Source organism: Bufo gargarizans, chromosome 11 (assembly GCF_014858855.1).
Source record: "Bufo gargarizans isolate SCDJY-AF-19 chromosome 11, ASM1485885v1, whole genome shotgun sequence".
Taxonomy (NCBI): Eukaryota; Metazoa; Chordata; class Amphibia; order Anura; family Bufonidae; genus Bufo; species Bufo gargarizans.
The window spans coordinates 8,795,487-8,819,553 of NC_058090.1; the positions used below are offsets into that span (position 1 = coordinate 8,795,487).

General features: G+C 47.7%; 1 protein-coding gene across 1 annotated transcript; it reads left to right on the forward strand.

Annotated features, from left to right (window-relative positions):
- Positions 1–379: 379 nt before the first annotated feature.
- Positions 380–15,940, forward strand: CCDC197 (coiled-coil domain containing 197). Its single transcript, XM_044271194.1, has 10 exons — positions 380–482; positions 678–794; positions 2,301–2,343; positions 4,886–5,062; positions 5,156–5,313; positions 5,563–5,645; positions 7,461–7,633; positions 12,063–12,173; positions 12,567–12,683; positions 15,473–15,940. The coding sequence occupies exons 2-10, from the start codon at positions 688–690 to the stop codon at positions 15,653–15,655; spliced, it is 1,152 nt and encodes a 383-aa protein (XP_044127129.1). The 5' UTR covers positions 380–482; positions 678–687; the 3' UTR covers positions 15,656–15,940.
- The last annotated feature ends 8,127 nt before the right edge of the window (positions 15,941–24,067 follow it).

The window sequence follows — 24,067 nt, forward strand, 5'->3', positions numbered from 1 at the left end:
GTATTTACTGCTATGGAACTTGCTAAAATAGCAGAGCGTTGTGCTATTTCCGGAGCTCCCATAGTGATGAACGGAAAGTACGGCACGCATGCTCTCCTTCACTTTGGGGCCCCATTCTAGAGATAGGAACTCTGGGACCCACATCTGTCTGACATTGAAGGCATTTCCTATAGCTAGACGCCATCAAAGGCTGAGATGAGAGGACCCCTTTAAATTGACAGCATAAAGAATGCAATGCCAGAGGGTTAAAAATAAATGTGTATATATATATATATATATATATATATATATAATTATTATTTTTTATTTGCATATATGTATATATATGATATTTATCAATATTGCACCTGTCCCTTTAAATATAATTGAAAGTGAATTTTCCCACAAATCTGTTGTCATATTCCCCCTGCAGACAGATGGGTCCATAACTCTGTGTGTACAAGACTCCTGGTTACCAGAGAAGTTGTAATTAACCCTCCCAGGTAAGTAAACAGTCCCCTGCTCCTGTAACCAGGGCTCTACAGTCCAGGGATGTGGGAGGGGTTGAAGGCGGGGCCTGTGTGATTGATAGGCGGTTGCTATGGAGATAGAACGCTGACCCAGATCTGCATTCCGCTGGAGGATACAATGTAACTTGGGATCTTCCTGCAACTCGTCTCCTGTGTATTTTCCCTCAGAAAGCTCACAATGACTAACTGGGAGCAGCTACTACCCCCTGGAGACCCTCCAAAATATGAGCTTAACCTGAAGGTTGGGAAGAGGAATGTGTTTGTCACTCAACTGGAGGAGGGCAGGTGAGATTAACCCCTAGGGTGCTGGAAATGAGGCCTGACTGCACTTTACACATGCATCTACCAGGGATGTAACCACAATATAAAAGAGCATCTCCTGTATATAATTATATATGTACGGCTGGTATAAGTTATACATCTTCTTGTATATAGTGATATGGACCATGCTGGTATAACCTGGGTATATCCTGTATATAATTATATATGTACAGCTGGTATAACCTGGGCATCTCCTGTATATAATTATATATGTACAGCTGGTATAAGTTATACATCTTCTTGTATATATTGATATGGTCGATGCTGCTATAACCTGGGCATCTCCTGTATATAATTATATATGTACAGCTGGTATAAGTTATACATCTTCTTGTATATAGTGATATGGAGCATGCTGGTATAACCTGGGTATGTCCTGTATATAATTATATATGTACAGCTGGTATAAGTTATACATCTTCTTGTATATAGTGATATGGAGCATGCTGGTATAACCCGGGTATCTCCTGTATATAATTATATATGTACAGCTGGTATAAGTTATACATCTTCTTGTATATAGTGATATGGAGCATGCTGGTATAACCTGGGCATCTCCTGTATATAATTATATATGTACAGCTGGTATAAGTTATACATCTTCTTGTATATAGTGATATGGAGCATGCTGGTATAAACCGGGTATCTCCTGTATATAATTATATATGTACAGCTGGTATAAGTTATACATCTTCTTGTATATAGTGATATGGAGCATGCTGGTATAACCTGGGCATCTCCTGTATATAACTATATATGTACAGCTGGTATAAGTTATACATCTTCCTGTATATAGTGATATGGAGCATGCTGGTATAACCTGGGCATCTCATGTATATAATTATATATGTACAGCTGGTATAAGTTATACATCTTCTTGTATATAGTGATATGGAGCATGCTGGTATAACCTGGGTATCTTCTGTATATAACTATATATGTACAGCTGGTATAAGTTATACATCTTCCTGTATATAGTGATATGGAGCATGCTGGTATAACCTGGGTATCTCCTGTATATAATTATATATGTACGGCTGGTATAAGTTATACATCTTCCTGTATATAGTGATATGGAACATGCTGGTATAACCTGGGCATCTCCTGTATATAATTGTATATGTACAGCTGGTGTAAGTTATACATCTTCTTGTATATACTGATATGGTCGATGCTGCTATAACCTGGGTATCCTCTGTCGGTACTGATGTGTCAGTTTGACCTTGCTGTGTAGGATCAGAGTACTGTACATCTCTAGCAGTTCTATGGTTTGGAGCTTTGGGCTGGGTACAGCGATCTCCTAGGCTAGACAGGTACAAATAACAGTGAGCTGTTTTCGTGGCCCGAGTTCAGCTGGCATTGTGCCCTGTCAGTGTAAAGAAAAGAGACTTGAAACTTCCCAGCGTGAGATCTCTATGGGGAGCAGACAGTAAATTCACTTAACGATGAAGCCTTAAATTTGTTTTTTAGGGATGACGAAGAAGAAGTCACTCAGATCCCGGTTATCAAGGAGGTGCGTTAGAGGTTTGGTTGCGGTAATCCTACATATATTTGACATTTCTAGGATTGTATGATTTTGAAAACTCCCTCCCCAGCTGATCATTGGGTCCTGCTGCAGGGAGCCCCCTCCCTATGGTTAGCTGTTTACTGCTGGGATCTACCATGTAACTGTAAAGGGAGGGACCAGGGGCGTAGCTAGAAGTGACTGGGCCCACAGCAAATATTTGTACGGCCCCCCCCCCCCCCCCCGGCCCGCTCACAGACCTTATGTCTCGGAGGGCATACAGTCATGTTCATGGGCCCCAATTTTTATTTATTTTTTGTTTGGTGTATGTGTGTGTTGATGGGGGGGGAGTTGGTCACCAAAACCGTGTTTTTAGTATTTTTATATTTTAATAGTAAAGATTTTTTTTATGTTTATTTTTTTTATATAAAACATTAGGAAGAGGGGGGGGGGGGGAATTTGAACTTTCATCCCAATCTCTGCCAGCTTTTCTGCCCTCTCTTCCGGCATGTACTAGTGCTTATTATGGCACATATAAGTGCACACCAGGACCATCCTGGCATCATGTGTGCATATATAAAAGTGCCAAAATAATCAGTAGTAGATGGCAGAACAGCGAGCAGAGAGGCGAGGCTGCCATGTATCGCATGATTAATTACAGAAGGCTGGCACAGGAAGTAGTGGGCAGAGGCTGGAATGGCTACCTGGCAGGTAGCCATCCCAGCCTCTGCCCACTCCTTGTACCAGCCTTCTGTTCTGTACTATAGCGGAGATGCATGGCTGGGGTGGCTGTGGCAGCTACACTGCCAGCAACCTGCTGTACCTGGCCTGCTTTCCTCTACTCTCCCAGTATTTCACAGAGTCCAGGACTCATCAGTCTCTTCTACTCCACCCTGCCCTGTGTGCCCACTGCCCCCCCTCCTCCTCATGCCCAGAACTTGGCTGCAGGCAAGGGCAGGGGTGGCGCAGGTAAGATCCAGGGGGATGCAGGCAAGAGCCAGGGGGGCACAGGCACGGGCACTGCTCCTTTTGCCTGGCAGTGCCAGTAAGGAATCAATCTATGGGGGTGGGGTGGAGTGCGCAGCCTTCTTTTAGTGAACGGATAATGGCCAACAGGCAGGGCGCGGGCCCCAAATGTGACTGTCAACTCACAGTATGTGAAGAGATCGGGCCCAGGCTGGAACTAAGACTGTATGTTAAGTTGTTTGAGGCACTGCTTCTGGGCGGCCGGGCCCCTAATCAGCCCGGGCCCCGAAGCAGCCGCTTCCCTGATAGTTACTCCACTGGGAGGGACCCTTGAAATCAGCAAATGTCTACAGCATCTGGTAATTTTAATATAAGTCCTGTTCTCCTGTATTCCAAGATCCCCGCTGGCCATGCCTATTAGAAGGGGTGCTGAGTAGAGGTCACCCTTCTCTTATCTGTACATACCCTAATATGAAAGGAGTATTGCTTGTTCCAAAAATTATAAAACTGGGCTACAGACTTTAAATTTGTGGGTGGTTGGAACCCTGTTTTGACCTAGTTCATTGTTACAGTAGTATCTATTTTAAACAATCCTCCAGGCTGATTTACTGTATGTGTTGACTACACATTGAAACAAACTATCAGGAGGAGAGAGAGGGTGCAGATTGGATACAACGGACAGTGGGTATGCAGCAGCTAACCGGTTTGGCTTTGGGTAGTCACTAAAAAAGTTGTCCTGGCAATCTCCTGGTTTTCACCCTTTTCCTATACAAGGATCTGGTCTTTACTGCAGGGGCCCAACAGGCCAATAATCCCAGTGTAGTTGGCAGCGAACCCACTGGGATCAGAAACACTGGTGCAGAACACCAAGGAATCCAGCAATACTCGTGTGTACACGTTACGATTAAGAACGGTATAGTTCGAAACGCGTCAATGTGCGGGGATGTAAGATCGTGTCCACATAATATAATTTGTTACCGAAAATAAAGACAAAGCAACAGAATCTTCAATAGTGCTGGAACTTTATTCTGCTGGTAACACGTGAAACAGATCTGAGGTCAGGGCAGGCAGCTGAGGATCAACACGGCAAACAGGCTAAGGTCAGGCCACGCAGCAGAGTATCAGGAATTGATCAACAGGCAGAGGTTCAGTACGTGGGCAGATAGTCAGAAAAGCACACTTTTGCGGGTTATACTAGCAATCTAGGAACCTAAAGCTCAGGCACTTTTCCCCCATAAGCTGGGGAAGAATTAGTATGTGAGCATTCTGCCCTTTAAGAGGCCAAGATCGAGCACGCACGCCCTATAGGACAACCTAAGACCAACATAGGTAAACACAGGCCATAGCCTGCCGAAGATACACTAGGAATACCACCAGCGCAAGCATGGGAGTATAAGGAGGAGCAGAGGCAAGAGTGGGATAGCGGTGGGCACAGGATGCCAGCGGAACAATGCCTTTGTAACAGACCACCAGTTACATTGTTACCATTCACTCAAAACAAACAGATCCTGAAAATGGTGAATTGAAACACAAAGTTGCAGAAATCATTTTGTTAACACGTTTCTATTCACTGGTTTATCTCCAGGCTGCTGGTAAGATACTGGACACCAGTAAGAACACTTTACAGAAGACACTGGTTTTGAAAAAAGAGGTGGAGTATGACCGTGTCAGCCAAGAGCTGGTTCATAAACGAGAGGAATACAGTGAACGCATGCGCTGGCTCGAAGAGCGGAAGGAGGAGTTTGCACTGAGACAGAAGGAGGTGAGAAGGACGGAGGAGGCTCTGGGAACGTTATCACAGGAGACCTCCTCAAATTTCCTGGTAATATTGATATTTTGTCTCTATTGTCCGTAGTACTCCGAAAAAGCGGTAACGTTTGAGAAGTTCCTGAAGGACAGCGATGCCAAGAGAAGACGAGCCATATCAAAATACCAGACAGAGTCACGGCAAAACGATCTACGGCAGATTGAGATTTTGGACCTGGCACCACAGCTAGAAGATCGGAGGAAGAGGTAGACAGTTAGGGCAGTGTCTTCTTCACCACAGACACCACAGGCTACACAGACCTACATACCCCATCCTTGAACTAATGTAAAGTTCATGGGACTTGTCTGCTCTCTATCTGTAGCTCACATTTCAGTAGTCCCAGCTATCCTCTTTAGGTCGGATTGGAGTTGTAGTACTGTGCCTGAGTCATGGTGGAGAAAATTCCAACATCATTGAATATTTGACTTATTTACCGACTATCATCCCATTCACAGACAGAAGAAGCTGCATGAAAAGAGGAAGATGCACAAAATCTATGAGGATTTCTTATTGAAAATGGTGGAGAAGGTCCCGGATAGTAAGTAAAGGTGGTCTTGTCTAATGGGCAGAATACCAGTAACCAGAGGTTGGTTTGTTGCCCAATGTGTCCATCCACTGAGTGGCCTACAGAAAGTATATCACCCAATACTTTGTTTAGCCAGTGCATTGAGTGGTTTATTCAATGTATAGTGACCCCATGATTACAAGTTCCTGAGTGCCCTAATGGGCCCTTTCACACTTGCGTTCTTTCCTTCCGGCATAGAGTTCCGTCGTCGGGGCTCTATGCCGGAAGAATCCTGATCAGTTTTATCCTAATGCATTCTGAATGGAGTGAAATCCGTTCAGGATGCATCAGGATGTCTTCAGTTCCGGAACGGAACGTTTTTTGGCCGGAGAAAATACCGCAGCATTCTGCGCTTTTTGCTCCGGCCAAAAATCCTGAACACTTGCCGCAAGGCCGGATCCGGAATTAATGCCCATTGAAAGGCATTGATCCGGATCCGGCCTTAAGCTAAACGTCGTTTCGGCGCATTGCCGGATCCGACGTTTAGCTTTTTCTCAATGGTTACCATGGCTGCCGGGACGCTAAAGTCCTGGCAGCCATAGTAAAGTGTAGCGGGGATCGGGGGAGCAGCATACTTACCGTCCGTGCGGCTCCCGGGGCGCTCCAGAGTGACGTCAGGGCGCCCCACGCGCATGGATGACGTGATCGCATGGCACGTCATCCATGCGCATGGGGCGCTCTGACGTAATTCTGGAGCACCCCGGGAGCCGCGTGGACTGTAAGTATACTGCTCCCCCGCTCCCCGCTCCTACTATGGCAACCAGGACTTTAATAGCGTCCTGACTGCCATAGTAACACTGAACGCATTTTGAAGACGGATCCGTCTTCAAATGCTTTCAGTACACTTGCGTTTTTCCAGATCCAGCGTGTAATTCCGGCAAGTGGAGTACACGCCGGATCCGGAAAACGCAAGTGTGAAAGAGGCCTAAGTCTTGTACCAACTCTACCCACGATGCAACACTTATTGTATATGAATGAATTCCAATCCTTGGGTGGCCTACAATATATAAATTAACTTAGTGTAACCCAGCCATGCCGTGGCCAACCCAACGATCCAAGGAATAAAAACCATTGAGTGGTCTACCCAATAGATACCAGTCCAATGCATACAGTATCAACCGCTGGGTAACCTGCCTAATATTATCTAGTTCCCCCTTGTGATCCAACCCATTGAGGCATGGACTCCAGAAGATCTCTGAATGTGTCCTGTAATATCTGGTACTAAAACTTTAGAAGCAGATACTTAAAAGACTATGGACACCTTCGGGGACATTTTTTTAAATTATTATTGCATTTTACTCATTTTGGGCTACATATTATTTATTCACTTAGTCTTTAGTAAAAATGTTCAGCCATTTCTGAGATACAAGGGTTAACAACCAGTCGTTTTGCAGTGTCTCTTTGTGTTTCCTCTGATGGTTCAAGTGTAGCTCTTATCTCTGGTCTCCTGACCTCATAAACACTCATTATAGCTCAATTATTATCAAACTGATAGGAATATAGCTTAAATTAGCTTTTATGAGGTCAGAAGATCAGGGATAAGAGTTACACATGAGCTGTCAAATGACAGGATTCAAACACGTCAACTTCAAAAACTGACTGTTCTGTTACTTCCTAATATATCCCACCCATTGACAGGAGCCATTGTCACCATCTTCACCTGTCAGTGGCTTTAATATTGTGGTTGGTGTATGTATGTAGACACCAGTCCAATGTATGCCAACCATAGTGACTTGCCCATTTTACGGAGTACCAGCTGTCCCCACCGGCTTCCTATTCGTCTTGCAGATTATCTAGAATACGGCGTCGATTCCCCGGTGAAGGCCATTATCAGACGCTACGAGACCCTCGCTCTGACCAATGAGAACCTAGTGAACAATCTGATGGGTCTGGCAGATGAACAGGAGAGTTCGCAGCTCAGGCTGGAAGCTCTGAAGAGGCAACACGACACCATGAAGCTGGTAAGTGAATTTCTGCACCCTTGTGTATCCATTAGAGAAGAAAATGTAGAAAAAACATGAAATCCTAAGATGCCATCATGACGTCAGAATGCATCGTTTTTTATATCGAAACAACTTTATAACGCTATAGAACTGCATTATGACATCACAGTGCATTAGTTATCACATAATAGGACACCATTATGACATCACAATGCATTAGTTATGACACAATAGGACACCATTATGACATCATAGGAGAGCATTATGACATCACAGTGCATTAGTTATGACATAATAGGACACCATTATGACATCATAGAAGAGCATTATGACATCACAATGCATTAGTTATGACATAATAGGACACCATTATGACCTCATAGGAGAGCATTATGACATCACAATGCATTAGTTATGACATAATAGGACAGCAGTATGACATCATAATGCATTAGTTATGACATAATAGGACAGCAGTATGACATCATAGAAGAGCATTATGACATACAGTAGCAATGCATTAGTTATGACATAATAGGACAGCAGTATGACATCATAGAAGAGCATTATGACATACAGTAGAAATGCATTAGTTATGACATAATAGGAGGGCATTATGACATCATAGGACATCACAATGCATCAGTTATGACATAATAGGGTACTATTATCACATCACATTGCTATAATTGACATCAGGATTCCATTATTACATCACAATGCTTTCTTTTTTATATCAAGACACTGTTACGACATCATAGTACTGCCTTATGACATCACAATGCATTATTTATGACAAAATAAAACCTCATTATAACATCACATTTTGACATCATGACATGACGTCACAATGAATTATTGTGACATGACTTCATGTGACATCATAACACATTTTGCTGTTGTAGGATCATTTTCTAACATTATTATGTATTCCTTATGACATCCTAGGCCAAATGGGCTCTAATTCTATAGAATGAGGCGACCTACTTCTTTGCATCCTTAATGGGGTCTTCCGGGAATAGTTAACCATTGACTGAAGGTCTCTACCCTGCCATGCCTATTGATTGCAATTCATACTTATTTCCTCTCCGCCGCTCCAGTCCTGCGCGCCGGCTCCCATTCCTCCATCATCCAGTCCCCGGCTTGTGTTCCTTTGGCTGGGGAATGGACATGGGTTCTTGTGCTGCTGCAGCCGATAACTGGCTTCAGTGGTGACATGTTGCTCGGGGACACGTCTCCACTGAAGCCAGTCATTGGCTGCAGTGGCGCAAGCAACAACATCTCTGCCCCCGGCTGGAAGAAAACAAGCCGTGGCCCAGATCATTGGGGAAAGGGGGCTAGCACACAGGAGTGGAGAGGCGGGTAAGTGTGAATCATTCAATATACGATACAGGCTAGAATCCTTCAGTTAATTCTTTCTAAAAAAAACTTTTAACCCCTTTAAGAGGTCAGAAATTAGATTGCAAGCTTAGCAGACAAGCACCTGGCGTGACACACAGGATGTTGTTAGTTTCATGTTGCCCTCTTGAATGCGATCTCCTCGGAGCGACGCGCCTTTTATGGTGGAGTTCTTCCAGGGGAATTGAGCAATCTCAGGTTGTGTACAAGCAGTGACATAATTAAAGGATTACCTGCCGCCCGCTCAGATTCAGCCGCACACTGCACAATGGATCAATTATGAAACACAGTTACTATGGCGGACTGTAAAAGTGTCAGTGATAATCCGCACCACTGACCTGATGCAACGGTGCGGGGAGCCGCCTGGTCAGTGCTGCCAAAGAATGTCCCCATAGACGCACAGGATGCCGATATCCCCCATAGACGCACAGGATGCCGATATCCCCCATAGACGCACAGGATGCCGATATCCCCATAGACGCACAGGATGCCGATATCCCCCATAGACACACAGGATGCCGATATCCCCCATAGACGCACAGGATGCCGATATCCCCCATAGACGCACAGGATGCCGATATCCCCCATAGACACACAGGATGCCGATATACCCCATAGACACACAGGATGCCGATATCCCCCATAGACGCACAGGATGCCGATATCCCCCATAGATGCACAGGATGCCGATATCCCCCATAGACGCACAGGATGCCGATATCCCCCATAGACGCACAGGATGCCGATATCCCCCATAGATGCACAGGATGCCGATATCCCCCATAGACACACAGGATGCCGATATCCCCCATAGATGCACAGGATGCCGATACCCCTCATAGCTGCACAGGATGCCGATATGACCCATAGACGCACAGGATGCCGATATCCCCCATAGACGCACAGGATGCCGATATGACCCATAGACGCACAGGATGCCGATATCCCCCATAGATAAACAGGATGCAGATATCCTCCATAGACGCACAGGATGCCGATATCCCCCATAGACGCACAGGATGCCGATATCCCCATAGACGCACAGGATGCCGATATCCCCATAGACGCACAGGATGCCGATATCCCCCATAGACACACAGGATGCCGATATCCCCCATAGATAAACAGGATGCCGATATCCTCCATAGACGCACAGGATGCCGATATCCCCCATAGACGCACAGGATGCCGATATCCCCCATAGACACACAGGATGCCGATATCCCCCATAGACGCACAGGATGCCGATATCCCCCATAGACGCACAGGATGCCGATATCCCCCATAGATGCACAGGATGCCGATATCCCCCATAGATGCACAGGATGCCGATACCCCTCATAGCTGCACAGGATGCCGATATGACCCATAGACGCACAGGATGCCGATATCCCCCATAGATACACAGGATGCCGATATCCCCCATAGACACACAGGATGCCGATATCCCCCATAGACACACAGGATGCCGATATCCCCCATAGACGCACAGGATGCCGATATCCCCCATAGATGCACAGGATGCCGATATCCCCCATAGATGCACAGGATGCCGATATCCCCCATAGACACACAGGATGCCGATATCCCCCATAGATGCACAGGATGCCGATACCCCTCATAGCTGCACAGGATGCCGATATGACCCATAGACGCACAGGATGCCGATATCCCCCATAGACGCACAGGATGCCGATATCCCCATAGACGCACAGGATGCCGATATCCCCCATAGACACACAGGATGCCGATATCCCCCATAGATAAACAGGATGCCGATATCCTCCATAGACGCACAGGATGCCGATATCCCCCATAGACGCACAGGATGCCGATATCCCCATAGACGCACAGGATGCCGATATCCCCCATAGACGCACAGGATGCCGATATCCCCCATAGACGCACAGGATACCGATATCCCCCATAGACGCACAGGATGCCGATATCCCCCACAGACGCACAGGATGCCGATATCCCCCATAGACGCACAGGATGCCGATATCCCCCATAGACGCACAGGATGCCGATATCCCCCATAGACGCACAGGATGCCGATATCCCCCATAGATGCACAGGATGCCGGTATCCCCCATAGATGCACAGGATGCCGATATCCCCCATAGACGCACAGGATGCCGATATCCCCCATAGACGCACAGGATGCCGATATCCCCCATAGATGCACAGGATGCCGATATCCCCCATAGATGTGCAGGATGCCGGTATCCCCCATAGATGTGCAGGATGCCGGTATCCCCCATAGACGCACAGGATGCCGATATCCCCCATAGACACACAGGATGCCGATATCCCCCATAGACGCACAGGATGCCGATATCCCCCATAGACACACAGGATGCCGATATCCCTCATAGACGCACAGGATGCCGATATCCCCCATAGACGCACAGGATGCCAGTATCCCCCATAGACACACAGGATGCCGATATCCCCCATAGACGCACAGGATGCCGATATCCCCCATAGACACACAGGATGCCGATATCCCTCATAGACACACAGGATGCCGGTATCCCCCATAGACGCTCAGGATGCCGGTATCCCCCATAGACGCTCAGGATGCCGATATCCCTCATAGACGCACAGGATGCCGGTATCCCCCATAGACGCTCAGGATGCCGATATCCCTCATAGACGCTCAGGATGCCGATATCCCTCATAGACGCACAGGATGCCGATATCCCCCATAGACGCACAGGATGCCGATATCCCCCATAGACGCACAGGATGCCGATATCCCTCATAGACACACAGGATGCCGATATCCCCCATAGACGCACAGGATGCCAGTATCCCCCATAGACACACAGGATGCCGATATCCCCCATAGATGCACAGGATGGGGTATGGGGGAGTCCGATGTTCTTAGTAAGGGAATATCTGGTAGAGGGTGGAGTTGCACTTTCATTTTACTCCCATTTGCTGTAATTATCTTGTTTGACCAGGCTTGATCCTCCCTATGAATCTATTGAACTACAATTCCCATCGTGCATGGTGTCATCTCACGTGTCTCTGTGTCCCCTAGACAATGACCAGCGAACTGTCTCAGCTGCAGCTGAAATATGACCGTCTCCGGGAGAGGAACAAACAGCTGGAAATGACATTTAACTTGGAGAAGAGTCAGTTCCGGAACCAGGTGAGAGTGGACTGAGCTGCATGGAGCATGGGGGTTGTAGTTGGAACTGCAGAGCTGCAATGTAATGCGTGGGGGACCAGTCCAACACAAAATTGGAATCATAGCTGTAGTCACACATCATAGTTGTGCCCGAATAGAGGAAAGCTGCAGTGTAAAGCATGGGGATTGAGTAATTGAACTGATCTCACGTTACATTATTTATTGTACTAAAGTTACAACCAGAGCTGCATTCACAGTTCTAGCTCTCATGGTGCAGCATCTCCCTGCTGCCCCCTGGTGGTTCAGTGTCCGTCCAGCAGCCGGTGCAGCGCACTGTGGTAGAGGCGGTGTGCACCTCTGTGGTTGGGTCTGGTCACTGCTTTAGGTTCACCCTGATCTCCTCGGTCTCCGCAGAGTGTGGAAATCGGCAGCTTGCTGCTGGCTGTGATAAATCTGGCCGATCAGTGCCACATGAAGCATTACGGGCCCCTGGCTGAAGTGGAACTCACCCAAAAACTGGATATGATCAAGGTAAGTGTCGTGTCTCCTAACTCTGCAGATCACTCAGTCAGGACTGGAGCTGTAATACTTGTAAGCCGGCACCCGACTCTCCCTGGCCCCTGAATGGCAAATCAAGGGTTCGAATTATGCAATTAAATATATGAAGTTCACATTCACAACCTGAAGATTTACCAGGAGGCATAACTACCAGGGACCCTGATAACTAAGGGGCCCATCTCCATCAGACAGTGTGCAGTTAGTGATGTATATGGACAGTGGAAGAGCGCATTACTTTTTGCATTATTTCTGTGCTGTGTACATCACTGATTGATCTCTTTACATCACCATGTGCAACGGGCAGCCTCACCCCAGGGCCCTCTCTATAATGCGTCCCAGGTGTAGGAATGCCGAGTAGTGTAGTGCGGCCTAAATCTCTTTATGTGTGTCACGGTGCTCCTACCTGGATACCGCTGGGCCCCAGGCTTTGGCTCTGAAGCAATAAATAGGGGGAATAATTGAGGGATTGGAAAGAATTACTTGAGTCCAGACCTTGAGATGAAGTTTAGTAGCAGCTTCACTTTGAATAAACGTTTCATCAAACAGTTTCAGGCTTTGTCTTGGTTCCAGCAGGCTTTAGCATTAAACTGGCAGGCAAACTCAACTCTGCTCTATCCTGCTCTCACTCTGCTGTACTGACAAGCTGACTTGGTAACTTGGCTTCTTCTTTATACCGCACTTCACTTTTTAATCTAATTTTTAAACTAGTCAGGAAAAAAAGGACTTCAATAGTAAAATAAGTCTAAGTAGGCATAGGCGTCTCCTGGGAAATCTGCAAAAATCTTTCAATTCATCCGTCATATTTAAAAGGGGTTGTCCAGGTTCAGAGCTCAACCTGGACATATCCCCATCTTCACTCCGTCGGCCCCCTTGATATGAGCATAGGGGCATCTCATGGTCCGATGCTCTCCCTTGCCCTGCGCTGGATTATGCAGGGCAAGGGCTTTTCTATTCTCATATTAGGGGGGCTGAAGGGGTGAAGATGGGGATATGTCCGGGTTCAGCTCTTTTAATCAGTCGATTAAGTAATGAATCATTCAGCCAACCGGGACTTCACTAAGTCAATCAACAAACCAACGTTAGGAAGTTCTACAGTCACCGTCCGCACCACAGCCAGTGCACCATAAAACTGCTACCAGCCTCCCAAATCAACTCCGGGTAGTGTGAGCCAAAGGCTACCCCTAGGTTCTTCATTGGAGCCCGCTGCGAGGCAGGATGGACGTGGCTGCTAGGGACCCAGAATACGTCTGCAGAGATGATAACAGCACATTGTAGCAGAGCTTCCAGAATGACCAGGGAGGTGAAAAGAGGAGTCAGCAAGCAGGGTCAAAAACCAGGAGGGACAAAACACCATCAATGCAGTACACAAGAGGTTAAATCCAGAGACGAGCCAAGGACTATTACCATGAGAGTAGATATGACATGACATGGAAAACAAGCCAAAGGTCAGAACACCAGAATAATCCACTAGAAAGCTGCACAGTGAAGAGCCTAGAAAAACAGACACAATCACAGGCAACAACATAGAGAGGAACCCGGACACGACCCAATCTGAACTCGTCCACCAGGCTCCGATGCTCCCCCTTGCAGCGCAGGGCAAGGGCTGTTTGTTTACATTTGGACACTGTTAGGCAGAGTCTTCCCCCTAGCAGTGATGTCACCGGCACTAATGGGCGGTGTAAAAACAGGCTAGGGCAGTGCTAAAGACCGGTGACATCACCGGGTTTACTGCTAGGCTAAAGCCTCCACCTAGCTTACCCATGGAGAGCCCGGTATGTCACCAGATCTCAAGAAAATTGCAGGGCAAGGGGGAGCATTGAAGCGTAAAAAGCTCTGATGCTCCACTCATTCATGGTGAATGAGTGCAGATCGGGTTGTGTCCGGGTTCAGCTCTCCTGCCTAACTCTGGGATTGGACACATAGTCCGAAACCTGATTGGCTCGGTTTCCTGTCGGCTTGATTGGTAAGCATAGTAACCCTTCCAGCACCGTCCTGCACTCTAGTTTGGCTGCATGAATTTCTGACAACCAAATAGTTACTCAACAAGTCAACCAAACCACCAGCCAATCAACTAATCACTCAACCAATAAATCAACCAGTCACTCCACCAATCAATCAATTAACCATCAAATCAATCACTCACTCGACCAATAAATCAACCAGTCACTCCACCAGTCAATCAATCAACCAACCATCAAATCAATCACTCACTCGACCAACTAGTCAATCAATCAATCAACCAATAAATTAACTAGTCACACAAGCAATCAATCCATCAGCCAACCAATCACTCACTCACCCAATCAGCCAACCAACCAACCAACCAACCAACCAATCAACCAATAGCTCAACCAATAAATTAACCAGTCACTTCACCCATGAACCAACCAGTCAACCAACCAATAACCAAACCAAAACATCAACCAATCTCTTACCAACCTATCAAAAAAACAATCAGATAATCACTAAATCAATCAATCTTTCACCTAATAAACCAACCAGTCGCTCACTTATCAATATCAGATTGTTAGGGGTCCGACTCCCAGCCCCCCGCCGCTCAGCTGTTTGAAGAGAGCGCAGCTCTCGTACAAGCGCAGTGTTCTCCTCATACAGCTGATCGGCGGGGCTCCCGGGAGTCGGACCCCCCCCCCCGCCGATCTGATATTGATGACCTATCCTGAGGATATGCCACCAATATAAGAAACTGGCCAGTCCCCTTTAACTAATGGATCAATTTCTAATCATTTTCTGTCTCTTGTCAGGAATATATTTTGGAAAAATTGCAAATAGAAAAATTAGCAAAATCTCCCCCTGAGGATCTGCAGCTTCTGTCGGAGGAGCGCGGCGCAAAACTGAAGAAGAAGACAACAAGCAGCAAGGAACCTAAAAAAAAGACGCTGGACGGCAACAAGCGGAGAACGTCCAACACCGGACCAAACGCGTGACGGTGGAACAAGAGTGATAAGGGATGCCTGGACTGCGACCTAGTAGAATGGAGCCACACATCAGGGGTTAAACCGTCTGTACATGTATGTAGCCTCAGCCCCAGCCGTGTATGTACAGATGTGTACTAACCCCCAATACACTGGCATCCGTGTAGGTCCTGATGGTCCAGTCAATGAAGGTGCACGAGACAAGGACGATGGCGGCTCCGCGTACAAGGAGTCTCATCATCCATCAGTCTTGCTGTGTTTATTGTAAATAAAATATAATACAGTTTGATTAAAAAAATAAAATAATGACATTTACTGTGTCATAATGGTAATGATGCAGAAGAACTCTTTTAATCCGGCACCCAGTAATCTTGAAATCCTGCTAATCCCGACCACATCGTTCCGTGGGCATTCCGTATTTTGCAGAACGGAACAGCGGGCTCCTAATAGAACAGTCCTATCCTTGCCCGTAATGCTGGACAAGAATAGGATATGTTTGGACATACGGAAATGGAATACACACTGAGTCATTTCCGTTTTTTTGCGGACCCATTGAAATGAATGGTTCCGCATACGGTCGGCAAAACAAATGGAGCGGACACGGAAAGAAAATACGTTCGTGTGCCTGAGCCCTTATATGTGGATTTCTCCTAACTCCCAGTAGTTCAGAACTTCCGATAATCCAACATTTCAATGGCGCCTAGCATTATTTTAATTTTTTTAACTCCCTTATAAAAGTATAGTGCCGCCATATGCCGCAGCGCTGTACAGACATTAGTGTTGAGCGAATCAAAGTCAAACGAACTGAAGGAAAAATTCAATTCGTCACGGAGCCGGTACCGTGGTAATGGCGGTAAAAAAAATAAAACATCCTCATCCATTTGTGCGCGAAGAGGTTGTCGTGGCCATCTTGATTGCAGAAAGTAATGATGTCACCGCGCCCTGCCAGCGTGATGTCACTGGTGTCCTCAATCAAGATGCGAGAAAATGGGTGAGTATTTAATTAAAAATTTTTATTTTTACCCTGATTAACCCCTGAAAGGGCTAAATTGTAGCCTAAGAGGCTGTGATCAGAGGGATTCTAATGATGGGGGCGGAGCGATCGCCGTTCCCCGTCATTGCACCCGCTACTTACAAAGAACTGCCCTTTATGACAAAGTCATTCACCACGAATTGAATTTATTTGGGAAATTTGGCGAAGGCAGCCAAATCGAATTTTCCATAACTTGGCTCATCTCTAATTATGATCAGTGGGGCTCACCATCTAAGGTCCCGATCAGTCTGTCTTTGGAGTGTGGGAGGAAACCGGAGAACCCGGAGAACATACAAACTCCATGCAGATGGAAACCTAGGACCCCTGCAAGGCACCAGTGCTAACCACTGAGCCACCATGCTTGCCCCTTGGTGATTTGGGGGGGCTTTTATTGCACGGAACATCAGCAGCAGTGACCCCGGGGCCAGAACTGAATGATGTCACTGCATACTATTAAGTGACATCATGTAATCTACTGCGCTGACAGCCTTTACGGTCCTGAAATACGTAGCAGAGCTGAGTGTGTCATGTGGAGCAACTTATGGTCCAACGTGTTCTCGGAGGTTTTCCGCGGGACTGCAGGTAAGGAATTATTGATGTGCCCATACGTTACAGATATTCGCCACTCCTACACCTGTGCACAGTAGAATCAGGCTTAAATAGGTTCCTATAAAATCACACGTTTGAAAGTCTCACCGATTGACGAACCTATTTTGAAGATCAGGATTAGGCCTCATGCGCTTGGCCGTTGCCCAGCCATTCCCATATTGCGGGTCCGCAATGTACAGGCAGCGGCCGCGTGTGCACCGTATCACCGTATTCATTTGAATGGGTCCGCAATTCGGGAGATGCAGTGAGGAACGGAGGCGCAGATCGGAAACCCACGGAAGCACTATAGAGTGCTTCTGTGGGTTTTCTGTCTGTGCCTCTGCACAGCAAAAAAGTGGTGCATGGACTACTTTTTTGCGGTGCAGACTGTCGGTTGGCGGACCCCATTCAAGTGAATGGGTCCAAACCGCAGACCACAGCCATGCGGTCGGTGCCCGCGCATTGCATACTGCAAGTTGTGGTCTGCAGCACGGGCAGGGCCAGCAAACGGTCTTGTGCTCGAGGCCTTATCATGCTGCATGTCAGTATTTGCAGACCCCTGCACCCAGTCTAGCTATATTGTACTAGTGAGGACATTTTGCCCTCTGGTGGACACCTTTGGCACTGCACATTTACTCAAACATTGGAAACGATGGGGGAATTTATTAATAATAATTAAAAAAAAACTTGCAAAATGTGCAACTTTCCAAAAACATGGGTTACCCTAGCAGTGGGCCGGCGATTTACTAGAATTTACACCAGCTCAAAGATGGTATAAAGCTACTTTTCTGGCGCATGGCCTGCCTGAAGCAGCGCCAAATTTATCAGAAGCCTCATAATAAATTTGACACATCGTACCCTAGCTCATTAAAGGGGTTTTCCTATTACAAGAACTTAAAAGCATCTGGTTAGCAGGGATCCGATCCCTGGGGCCCCTGCCATTCGCAAGAACAGGGGCCCATGTTCCCCAATGGTAGGACCCCTACTGATCAGACACTTTTCTCCTATCCTGAGGATATAGAATAAGTTCTTGTAATAGGACAACCCCTTTAAATCTGGCATAGAGAGCATCACTACTAATTAGTGTTGAGCGAACTTTAAGTTCGGCGTCTAAAGTTCGGGTTCGGGTTATCGAAGAATCGCGTTATGGATTCTAAATTCCGTTATGGTCCGTGGTAGCGGAATTCCACAACGCGATTCTTCGATAACCCAAACCCGAACTTTAGACGCCGAACTTAAAACACAAGTTCGCTCAACACTATTACTAATGTATTGCCTATGGGTGACTAATATTATAGCAGGGATCGGCAACCTCTGGTGCTCCATCTGTTCTGAAACTACAACTCCCAGCATGCTTCATTTACTTCTATGGGAGTTGCATGAACAGCCAAGCCAGTGTGCATGCTGGGAGTTGTAGTTTCCAAACAGTTGGTGTGCTAAAGGTTGCTGACAGCTGTACTAGAGTAAGGGTCCTTTCACACTTGCGGCAGGACGGATCCGACAGGCTGTTCACCATGTCGGATCCGTCCTGCAGCTATTTCGCCGTGCCCGCGGACCGCCGCTCCTGTCCCCATTGACTATAATGGGGACAGGGGCGGAGCTCCGGCGCAGCACGGCGGTGCACGGCAAAAGGCCGCCGGACTAAAATGACCGCATGTCAGGCTTTTGCCGTGCACCGCCGTGCTGCGCCGGAGCTCCACCCCGTCCCCATTATAGTCAATGGGGACGGAGCGGCGGTCCGCGGGCACGGCAAAATAGCCGCAGGACGGATCCGACATGGTGAACAGCCTGTCGGATCCGTCCTGCCGCAAGTGTGAAAGTAGCCTAAGCAGCTCTTACTTAGCAGTAATCTGCTATTTCTGATAGATATGGGGGCAGAACAAGGACCCCCTCTATGATGTGTCTTGATGATTTAACCCTTTAATATTCATATTTTATGTTTCATGAAACCTGCAGCCTCCAATTACAGGGAAGGCATACGGTGCACGTACAATTATGTATCAAGTATCTGTTTTGTTTGTTACTTTGTTACATCTGGGGGTTTGTTACTTGTTTCCAATGTTATGCAAATAAAGGTAGAAAAAATGAAAACAAAAACACTCAAACTTTTCTAATAGACATTGGGAGAGGTGTACTAATCAGAATGTGGAAGAATTCAGGCATAATTGGTGCCAAAAAGCTGGTGTCCATGCTTTGCACAACGTTTATAAAGTGGTGCGGTCTGCTGTAAAGGGGCCACGTCTCAAGATGCGACCAGGTTTCGCTCACAGAGGATAGTCTACACCGGACACAACTGTAACAAACTCTGAGCTGTAAAAATCTATCAGGCCTGAATGGTCTCTGCATCTAAACGTGTTCCCATTCACTGGCAGCAAGCAGAGAGTTTGCAAATATTGAGAAATTGAAACACAAAGTTGGGAATTTAGATAAAGACTGCCATTTCTGGTGCAGAAGCTCCACTCATGTACGATGGGACAAGACTAATACGAGGGGCATGCCTTTTAAAAACTTTGGCATATCCCAGGGAGGTCCGTGTGCCAGGAAAGGAGATCTACGCCAGCAAAGATCTGTGGTAGATTTCAGATGTAATGTGGACTAATGTGGCGCAGTGCCCATACCTCTCACATGTTTCAGACGGGGATCCCAGATTTGCTCTGGATGAGTCCCACGCGAGTGCGCAAACAATTTCAGTTTTGACTGCGATTGCGTTGGGTCGTTCAGACGAGCATCCCGGATTTGCTCCGGGTGCACTGCGGGAAACCCACGCAGTTGCGTTCCGTTATTCAGTTTTTATCGCGCGGGAGGGTAGAAAAAAACGGGAAGGGGCAATACTCGCCTCCGTCACAGGTTAGGAAAATCATGCAATTTTATTACACGACACGGAGGCTCCTGTTGCGAGTTTAAAGCTGAGGAACAACTGAGGAGAAAACATGAGAAGGAGGACGAAAATAAAACTCGTGACCAGTCTGCAAGTCGCATAATGTCCTCCAATCGTGCCCCTGCAACTGCCATGGAAGTCGCCGAAGCACCTCTGGTGGAATGTGCGGTGAATACCGCGGTGTCCACTCCCGCTTGGGACATAATCCATTTAACGCGTTGGATTGGTCTTTTGGTCCTCGGAAGTATCCGTACCACAGTTGTGATGTCACACGCTGCGCTCCCGGACTCCTTCACCACCACGCTCCTTCGTGCGCGCGTCAGCTGCCGGCCGGAGCGGCGCGCGCCTTTTTTGAAGTAGAGCAAGGAGAACTGCTATCCATCTCGCACTGATAAGTGCTATGAAAATTGAATCTGAACTAGGAGCATCTCCGGACCTACATCCAGCTGAACAGGTATTCATCACTCAATTGTGCCCCATGTCTCTTTTTTTCCAGCGCTGATACCTCGCTTTTATATTTGAAATATAATCCAGTTAACCCATCGAGCCAAAGTGACGCTGGTAACGGGGTGAAAAGGACGGCGGTAAGATAGAAAAAAGCTGAGGGCAAGTGGAAACACGATGAGAAGCAGTACGAGACTCATATTCTCTTAGACAGGCGACCGGACAGAGAGACGGAGCATCCGGAAAACACGGGTAAGAAACCAACCGAATATTGGTCTTGGTGCGTCGAGTGATATTAAACACCACAACCTCCGGTGTAAAAGAGCGAGCGTCGTAATCCAAGGCCCTAACGTCCGAGACTCTCTTACAAGAGATCAAACAGAGCAGGGAAACCAGTTTAGCGGAAAGTTGTCGTAAAGAGAGGTCTGTGTTGAGCGGCCAGGATGAGAATAGAGATAAGACTGAAGATACGTCCCAGGTGGATGAAAGAACGGGGCCTAGGAGGGCGCGAAAGGCGGGAGCCCCTAAGAAGGCGGCATACCACAGGTTGCTGACCCGCAGGAATTCCATTAAAACCCTGATGAGAGGCAGAAATGGCCGAACGAAACAGATTGATCGTACGATACGCCTTCCCCGTATCATAAAGAGATGTGAGGAACTCCAGAATCTCCGTTACAGGGGCTGAAACGGGATCCACGTGCCTAACCACGCACCAGTCAGTCCAAGATTTCCAGGCCGCACGATAGGATCGTCTGGTTCCGGGAGCCCATGCGTCTTCCAAAAGACGTCTGGTTGAATCCGAAACCGTTGAGACGTGCCAGGGTTCCCCGAGACTCTGCAGGCCAGGAGCTGCAGGGATTCCTCTAATATGAGGGGATGTTGTAGACCTGAAGGATCTAATAGGAGGTCTGGTAACGCTGGGAGAAGCAGAGGATAGTGTATCAGGCATTCCAATAGCTGAGGGAACCATGATTGGGTGGTCCAGAACAGGGACAATCAGGACTAGTTCAGCCTGCTGTTAGCGAACTTGAGCTAAGACTCGGGGAATCTGAGCAAATGGTGGGAAGGCATACATGAGATGTCCCGACCAGTCTTGCAAAAAGGTGTCTATCGGTTTGGCGTCTGGGTCCGGACGCCAGCTGTAGAATCGGAGAAGCTGAGTGTTCAAGCAGGACGCAAAGAGGTCCAAATAGAAGGGTCCCCACAGGGAGGATATGGAACAGAATACCGTCGTGTCTAGCCTTCAATCGCTGGAGTCGGAGAGAAATCGTGAACTCCAGTCCGCGTGAGTGTTGTGGAGGCCGGGCAGATATTCCGCGACTATGGTGATGTCCCTCGAAAGGCAGAAGGTCCAAAATTCCCGAGCCAGGTGGGACAGGATCGTCGAATGCGTGCATCCTATGGCATTGATGTAGCGAACTGCTGAAATCTGAAATGTTGTCCATCCGCAGTCTGATGCAGGTCCTGGCCAACCCGTTAACAAAACTGCGAATCGCGAAAGAACCCGCGAGAAGTTCTAGAGCGTTGATGTGTAAGGTGGATTCCTCCGCAGACCAGCGTCCTCCGGTGGTCACTCAGTTGCAGTAAGCGCCCCATCCCAGCAGGCTGGCATCCGAATCGACCGTAAAGTCCGGACGAGGGCCGAAAATCACCTTGCCGTTCCAGGCCTCCAAATTGTGGATCCACCAAGTTAACTCGTCCCTGGCTGCCCTGTCCAGGGTGATCAAGTCTGCATAAGAGAGACCCGCCTGAAGGTGGGCGATCTTGAGGCGTTGCATGGCACGGTACTGTAGGGGGGCTGGAAAAACTGCCTGGATAGAAGCTGAGAGGAGGCCTATGATGCGGGCGTAGGCTCTTTTGCGTGATCTTGGGTGGAAGGTATCTCACCTACGCTCATAATTCTGGAGGCTGGCACATCAGGGGCGGCCGCCCGTGAACTAGAGGGTCCAGGGCGGCTACTGGCCTTTGAGGAGGACGGATTATTTGACAAAAATGCCTCAGAAATGGAGTGAGAGATGGCAGTAGCCATGGACCCCATAGCTGATTGAATGGCCATAGCTACAGAGCGCTGAATTGCTAGCGCCTGCTCATCAGTCTGTGCAGAGGCAGAGTCCTGGACATGGGACAACTCCTCCATGTCCTCAGGTTAGACATGGTCAGACATGCTGACAGGACAAAACCAAGGTAATACTAAGCCTGGGGATGACAGAGGGCCAAGTCAATAAGGGGTATAGGCAGACAAACCTAACTGGCCGGCAGCAAAAACTCATAGGTGAGGGGAGCAATGAAGAGGCAAGTACGCCGCGCTAGAAACCGCCAGAGACTAGCGGCAACACAGAGAGGGCAAGAGCGAGATCTCGCGATAGTGCGGGTGAAAGCGAGAAACGAGGAGAAGAAGCGCGCGAACCTACGTCGGGGAGAAGGAGAAGGAAATGGACGGCAATGGCGGCCCAAGTCCCGCGAGACTACGGCCGCCCGTCGTACGTGCAGAGGAGAGCGCCTAAGACATGAGGTAACGATGAAAGGATAACCGGCAGGAGGGAGAGGTAGAAAACAAAGCGGAAGATAACCGAGCAGGAGAGGGGCAACGCTGTAAAAATAAAACACGGGGAAAAAACCAACAGACAAAATATATATATAATATATGATATGAGGGGATATTTCTAAGTCCCCGTTAATACCAAGCCCCCCAAATAATCTGCCCACATAATGGTACTTATCTGTGGACAGCAGCAGCACAGAAAGAGGAGGAGTCTTTGGGATCCAGGACTGTTATACTGGGTCATATGGGGGAGGGGCCTGGTTGCCTTGGTAACTTGTTTGGTTTTGTATTTTTCTTTGCTGCTATTGGTCACAGTAAAGAGAGAGAAAGCAATAGGAGCCTCCGTGTCATGTAATAAAATTGGTGTAGAAGTTTGATACATCCCCCCCCCCTGTCTATAAGAAAGTTAAAATGATATTGAGATGGAAAAATGAACTTTGCATAAGTCCTCATGCACACAGCCGTTGCCCAGCCATGCCCATAAAGCCGCCCGCAAACAGAGGGTCCGCGATGTACGGGCACCGGCTGTGTGCACACCGTATCCACAATCCGGGAGAACAGAGTCACGGATCGGAAGCCCACTGAAGCACTACGGAGCGCTCCCATGGCGTTTCTGTCCGTGCCTCCGCACTCCAATAAAGTATGGCATGCGCTACTTTTTTGTGGTGCCGACTATCGGATGGGGATTGCATGAGCCCTAAAACAACACCTCTGACTCTCCAGCTCTATAACTCACAGATTGCCCCGATAGCCTGTTGGGTGCATGCTGGGTGTTGTAGTTTCCAAACAGCCGCCTTGTAAATGGTATGAGCGGACTGCGGAGTGATCGTTCATAGCAGAGGTCTGGATGATAAACTGTCGGTGGCTCAGACATCTCAGTATATTGTGGGTGGTTCTTTCCTGCAGTGTGGACTTGAGACCTGATGACATCACTCACAG

Bases quoted from the DNA above. Each gene is read 5' to 3' on its own strand.
- CCDC197 (XM_044271194.1), top strand. From the start codon at position 688: ATGACTAACTGGGAGCAGCTACTACCCCCTGGAGACCCTCCAAAATAT. The intron at 795-2,300 runs GTGAGATTAACC...TTTGTTTTTTAG, and splicing joins ACTCAACTGGAGGAGGGCAG to GGATGACGAAGAAGAAGTCA. The intron at 5,646-7,460 runs GTAAGTAAAGGT...TTCGTCTTGCAG, and splicing joins GGTGGAGAAGGTCCCGGATA to ATTATCTAGAATACGGCGTC.